The sequence below is a fragment of the Ipomoea nil genome, unplaced genomic scaffold (genome assembly GCF_001879475.1).
Source record: "Ipomoea nil cultivar Tokyo-kokei standard unplaced genomic scaffold, Asagao_1.1 scaffold0480, whole genome shotgun sequence".
Taxonomy (NCBI): Eukaryota; Viridiplantae; Streptophyta; class Magnoliopsida; order Solanales; family Convolvulaceae; genus Ipomoea; species Ipomoea nil.
Window position 1 is genome coordinate 3,646,137 of NW_017616908.1, and position 5,895 is coordinate 3,652,031.

The 5,895-nt window shown below is 37.0% G+C and overlaps 2 protein-coding genes across 2 annotated transcripts; both read left to right on the forward strand.

Annotated features, from left to right (window-relative positions):
- Window positions 1-1,014: 1,014 nt before the first annotated feature.
- LOC109173407 lies at window positions 1,015-2,783 on the forward strand. Its single transcript, XM_019322636.1, has 2 exons — window positions 1,015-1,849; window positions 1,936-2,783. Exons 1-2 carry the CDS (start codon window positions 1,015-1,017, stop codon window positions 2,781-2,783), a joined length of 1,683 nt encoding a protein of 560 aa, XP_019178181.1.
- Window positions 2,784-2,885: 102 nt separating this feature from the next.
- LOC109173408 (salivary glue protein Sgs-3-like) lies at window positions 2,886-3,479 on the forward strand. Its single transcript, XM_019322637.1, has 2 exons — window positions 2,886-2,906; window positions 2,982-3,479. Exons 1-2 carry the CDS (start codon window positions 2,886-2,888, stop codon window positions 3,477-3,479), a joined length of 519 nt encoding a protein of 172 aa, XP_019178182.1.
- Window positions 3,480-5,895: the final 2,416 nt, after the last annotated feature.

Below are 5,895 nucleotides of genomic sequence, written 5' to 3' on the forward strand. Positions count from 1 at the left end.
TTGTCCAGTTGCGTAGTATTTGATGATTGTTTGCTTTGTATTGTGGGGTTGTTGTTCCACTTTATTGACAATGACTGAGAGTGTTTCACTTTAAGGCTGAGAATGTTTCACTTTAAGGCTGAGAATGTGAAGTTCTGAATATTTATATGCATTTGGGTGGTAGATGTATGGGCCTGATGCTTTAGAGATATGAATATTTATTGTGGAGTTATGTTATCCCAAAAAAAATTGTTATGTGTACTAATTGTCTTATTGAGGTGTGGACCACATGCCTTTGGCTTGTTGTTGGGTTTCTGTCCAACATTTATATCCATATGGTGGGGATCACAACTGTGTTTGTTAGCAGAAACTTGTGCATTTAGCTTTTTGACTGCCTTTTTTCTTCTCCTAGAAACCATACTCAGATTTGTTACTTAATTTTATTCTTGTGAAATAGATGGAGGAAACCACAATGCTTAGTTCAATCTCAAGTTAAGACATGGTGGTTGCCTTAAAACACATGGTTTAGGATATGTTGGAGGGGTACTTCAGTGTTGTAGTTTGAGCATAGATTTGTGGGGGATGATAACCTTAAGGGAGATAGTGGAGGAATTAGGGTATAACATGTTAGACAAATTCAAATTTTTCACACCTACTGGGACTGGTACCTTATTTGAATTAGTAAATGATAGTGACTGTTGGGCAATATGTGATGTTGGAATGTTTCCCAAGGAAGTTGAGGTCTGGGTGGTAGGTGAGGGTGAGGGTAACCCTTCAGTAGTAGGTGATGGTGACTTAGAGTCTAATGAAGATTTTGAGTATTTTGACTTCAGTGAAGACAGTATGGAAAATGATGACATAGACTTTGAGGGCAATATAGATCCTAATGTGAAGTTTGAAGGAGTAAGAGAAAGCCAGGATGGGAAAGTGACTGAAAGTGAACCAATAATTGAGGTAGGGACTGGGGATGGTCTGCATTTATCTGATGAGGATAGTGGGAAAGATAGTGATGATCAATAGGAGTATAAGTGGCCAATGTATAAGGCAAGAACAGAGGTTAAAATCCCTAAGTTCTCAATTGGACTAACATTTGCAAGTAAGGCTGAATTTAGAGATGCAGTCCACAGCTATGCATTTGGTAATGGCAAGGAATTGAAGTTCACTAAAAATGACAAGAGTAGGATGTGTGTTAGATGTACACAACCTGGCTGCCCTTTTAAAATAAATGTGTGGAAAGTGAAAAATGAATTGTCCTGGAGAATTGCAAGTTTTCATGAAGACCATGATGGTTGTGGATGGGTGTATGAGAACAAAATGGTGAAATCAACAAGGGTTGCAAAGAGATGGATGAAGGAGATTGGGCACAACAGCAACTGGTCAACTGCTGAATTTAGAGATCAGGTTAAATCTGATGAGGGATTTCAGTTCAGTAAGAAGCAAGCATATAGCCCTATGAAAAAAGCCAAGGCTGCCATTGAAGGAGAGGCTATAGAGAATTTCAGCAAAATTTGGAACTACAAATTGGAGATTGAGAGAACTAACCCAAAGACTACATGTCGTGTGAAGGTAACAGATTTGTTGTATGCTGGAAAACCAAGATTTATGAGAATGTACTTCTCTTGGGAGGCTTCTAAGGAGGGTTACAAGTTCTGTAGAAACATGATTGGTGTAGATGGTTGCCATTTAAAACACACATTTGGAGGTCAATTGTTAACTGCTGTGGGAATAGATGGGAATGATAGTATCTTCCCCCTGGCCTATGCATTTGTTGAAGGAGAAACCAAAGACTCTTGGAGCTGGTTCTTGCGGTTGCTTAAGACAGATTTAGAGATCACAAGGGAAGCAGAAGAACAATTAACATTTATTTCAGGTTACTGATTTTGCTTTTATACTTTTCAAATTCTTGTTTGGTTCTTGTAGCTCATTCAGAAACTTACTTTGCTTTTATACTTGCAGACAAACAGAAAGGCCTTCTTCCTGCATTTGAAGGTGTGCTACCAAATGCCTCACACAGATTCTGTGTGAGGCATCTTCATGGCAACATGAAGGTAGCAGGATTTATGGGCAAAGCTATCAAGGATGCATTATGGGCAGCAGCAAAGGCAACAACTGTCAACACTTTCACTGATGGTATGACTAAATTGAAGAATGTAGATGTGGAGGCATATAAATGGCTAGGAGATAAGCACCCTTCAGAGTGGTCAAGGTCCCATTTCACACCCTATGCTAAATGTGATGCATTAGTTAATAATATCTCTGAAAGTTTCAATGCCATGATTTTAGATGCTAGGGAACAACCTCTGATTTCTTCTGCTGAAAGTATTAGAAAATTGTTGATGTGTAAAATATTTGAAAATAGGCAAAAAGCTTTAAAATGGAACGGACCTTTCTGCCCTAACATTATGAAAAAGATTGCAAATGTTGAGCATGCTGCTGGTGGTTGTTTAGGGGTCCAGAGTGATGAAAATCTGTTTGAGATTAAGTGCATGGCAGGGATAGGGGTGTTAGAGCAGCATAGAGTTGATCTTTTCAGGCGTACTTGTAGTTGTAGGAAGTGGGACTTGACAGGGATACCATGTAAACATGTGGTGTGTGCCATAAGGATGAGACATGAAAATGGTCATTTGCATGAGTATGTACACCCTTGCTATTCAATCAACACATACTTGAATACTTATAGTGGGAGGATACACCCAATAGCTGGTCCTAAAGAGTGGCCCAAGTCAACCCAGGAACCACCACTGCCTCCACTCTATAAAAGGAAGCCTGGGAGACCAAAGAAGTTGAGAAAGATGAGCAGATAAGAGATAACCAAAGATGGGACACATATCAACCCTAGTGTGATGATTAAGCATTGTAGGAAGTGCAATAAAAGAGGGTATAACACAAGAACATGCCCTGAAAATATGAGTGGAACACAAACACAGGTAATGATTACTTCTGCTACTGTTGTGCCTTTAATGAATACTTTAAATTCATTCCTTCAATTTCTTGCTATGTAGGTGAATCAAAAAAGAAGGAATACAAAGAAGAAAACTGCTGCTGCTGCTGCCAGTGTGCCTCCTACTGTGCCTCCAACTGCCAGTGTGCCTCCTGTTGTGCCTCCAACTGCCAGTGTGCCTCCTGCTGTGCCTCCAACTACTGATGTGCCTACTGTTGTGCCTGTAACTGCTGATGTGCCTACTGCTGTGCCTCCCACCGATGGATCAATCATAGAGGAAATTCAACATTTCTGGAATGAAGCTGAAAGAGTAGCATCTTTGTTTGACATTCAAATTGGAGTTCAACCTCAGCATGAAGAAATAACAATCACTCAGCCAGACATTGGAGTTGACACCACTCAGCTAGAACAACAACCTTTGTCTCAGTCTGGACCACAAATGACATCAAGGAAGACCTCAACAGTGGCAAACACTTCATATCGTCGTAGGACAAGATCCACAACCACATTAAGGTCCAAATTCAGTAACACCAAGGACGACCCTCTAAACCTGGATTGAAGATGTTTGGTTACTATTAAGTCTAAATTAGTGTTGACATCTACTACAATGTATTTTTTTTTTTTTTTTTGCTACTGATCTAATGTTTTGCTACAAATTAACCTAAATGTTTGGGTACTGTTTAGAATGTTATGTATTTTTTATGATTAGAATGTTATTAGCCAGAATGTTAGTATATGGCCATAACTTTGGGCAGATTGTTATGTATTTATGGTCTGAATGTTAGTAATGGATGTTATGATTTTTGTGGTTAGTATGTTTGCAGATTGTTATGTATTTATGGTCTAAATATTAGTAATGGATGTTATGTTTTTTGTGGTCTGTATGTTTGCAAAGCAATTGGATGTTGATAAACCGTATGCCATAGACCATAAGGCATAAGCCAACAACCAAAAACCATAAACCATAAACCAAACATAAGATACCAACCAACACTGCCATTGCCAAAGAAAATAAACCATAGTCCATAAGGCATAAGCCAACAACCAAAAACCAAAAACCAAACATAAGATACCAACCAACACTGCCATTGCCAAACAAAATAAACCACAGTCCATAAGGCATAAGCCAACAACCAAAACCCAAAAACCATAAACCAAACATAAGCCTTCAACCAACACTGCCATTGCCTACCCTTAACCACACATTACAATTCAATCTTATGGGAGCATATACACATTCTTGCCTACCCCTAAGCTCCCATTGCTCCCTACAATAATTCTAAAATAAACAATTATGACAAGAATCACACCAACTAGGAGAACCATCCTCATGGATGTACATTTTCCACTCCTACGCATCTCTTTTATTTCAGTATCCCCTCTTGGTAGACTTCTCTGCTTGGATTTTAACTTTACTATTTCATCTTCATGTTTGTTAATTCTTCTCAATAGCCTGTGTATAATCCTCTTTGACCTAGGGCACATTGGTGGATCATACCACTTCATGAATCCATAACCTGATCCATCCTGAAAAATTACCCCAAAACAAACATTTTTCTTCTACAAATTAGCAATCCCCTTACTCGTACAGAGTACCTTAAATTAACCGAAATATACAAAATTACAAAGTAATTACTAACCTTATGTCTTGAACACTCCCAATACCTCCTACCCGGATTTTCATCTGTCCATGATGTTCTCAAAACCATTTCTTCACCACATTCACATACTTCAATCGAAATCGATTCCCCATACAAATAACACTTTCTCCTTGTTGTTGATGAACTCGAACAGTTGAAGCTTTCCCCTTTAGAACCTTGCATCTTGTTTCGTCTCTTCGTATCCAAGAAGCTGCTACACTCGGGTTTCGTCGGTGGGGAGATGGCGCTCACAGTCGTTCTAGGGAGAGTTTATAAGACCAAAGTCAACAAATGAAGGCTGTGGACGACTAGCAATTGAAAGGACGTAAATGCCCTTCGACTTCACGGCAATCTAACAACTAATGTAACGATGGACCTAAATTGTCCACCTTTAGAAAAGTCTGGGTTCAATGTGGGTAAATTAATTAAGCCGGTCAAAATGTGTCCAATGCCCAATAAATGTAGGACCAAAAGTGGAATTAACTCTTTTGTATTCAATAATAATGTCTGAGAGTACAGGGAGCGAATATATAGAGATGCTAGATATAATCCTAGTCTAACACGAATAATATAGTCCTAGTCTAATATGAATAATATAGTCCTAGTCTAATATGGATAATAGAGTCCTAATAATTGACACTCTTATATAAAGCTTATTATACAATTAACCAACCAATAAATCTTTATTACCATTGACATGTAAGTCGCTATAACAAATTTCAAGAAATTCTAAACAAATAATCACTAATCAGTCTAACCCAAAAAAAAGAAAAAAAAAAGAAAAAAAAAAAAGAGGAACAATGACCTTACAAATGAAAACAATATACAAAATAATTTTGAGTAAGATTCAAATCTAAAATTTAGGATTTTTAAAAGGGAAGTGTTGTTAACAAGTAATGAAATTAAAGTCTTAGTGTCAGGTGCAAATACGTATCAGTTTGAATATAATACATATTTAAAGACACTTTTTATAATTATGATATATTTAAAATACTTCGTGATCTGACTAAAAATTATTAGTGAAACAAGTAGATGGCCGGGCAAGTCAATTCACTATAATGCCTCATAATAATATCTTTTATTTTATTTTATATTTTTAGGCAACATAAAATGATGAAAAAGGATGTCCTACTTGTACTTGCTGGACTTCCAAGATATGAAAGTAATCGGACTATAATTTTGGAGGCATATCTTTTCATGTTGCTTAAAGACAGCTTTCTTTTTGTTATTATGATACGCATTATGCATAATATATATATATATATATATATATATATATATATATATATATATATATATATATATATATATTTGACTGGGTCATTATTACATTAA

Excerpts from the sequence above, each read along its gene's own strand:
- LOC109173407 (XM_019322636.1), top strand. The coding sequence starts at position 1,015 with ATGTATAAGGCAAGAACAGAGGTTAAAATCCCTAAGTTCTCAATTGGA. Across the intron at positions 1,850-1,935 it reads ACAATTAACATTTATTTCAG|ACAAACAGAAAGGCCTTCTT; the intron begins GTTACTGATTTT and ends TTATACTTGCAG.
- LOC109173408 (XM_019322637.1), top strand. The coding sequence starts at position 2,886 with ATGAGTGGAACACAAACACAG. Across the intron at positions 2,907-2,981 it reads TGAGTGGAACACAAACACAG|GTGAATCAAAAAAGAAGGAA; the intron begins GTAATGATTACT and ends CTTGCTATGTAG.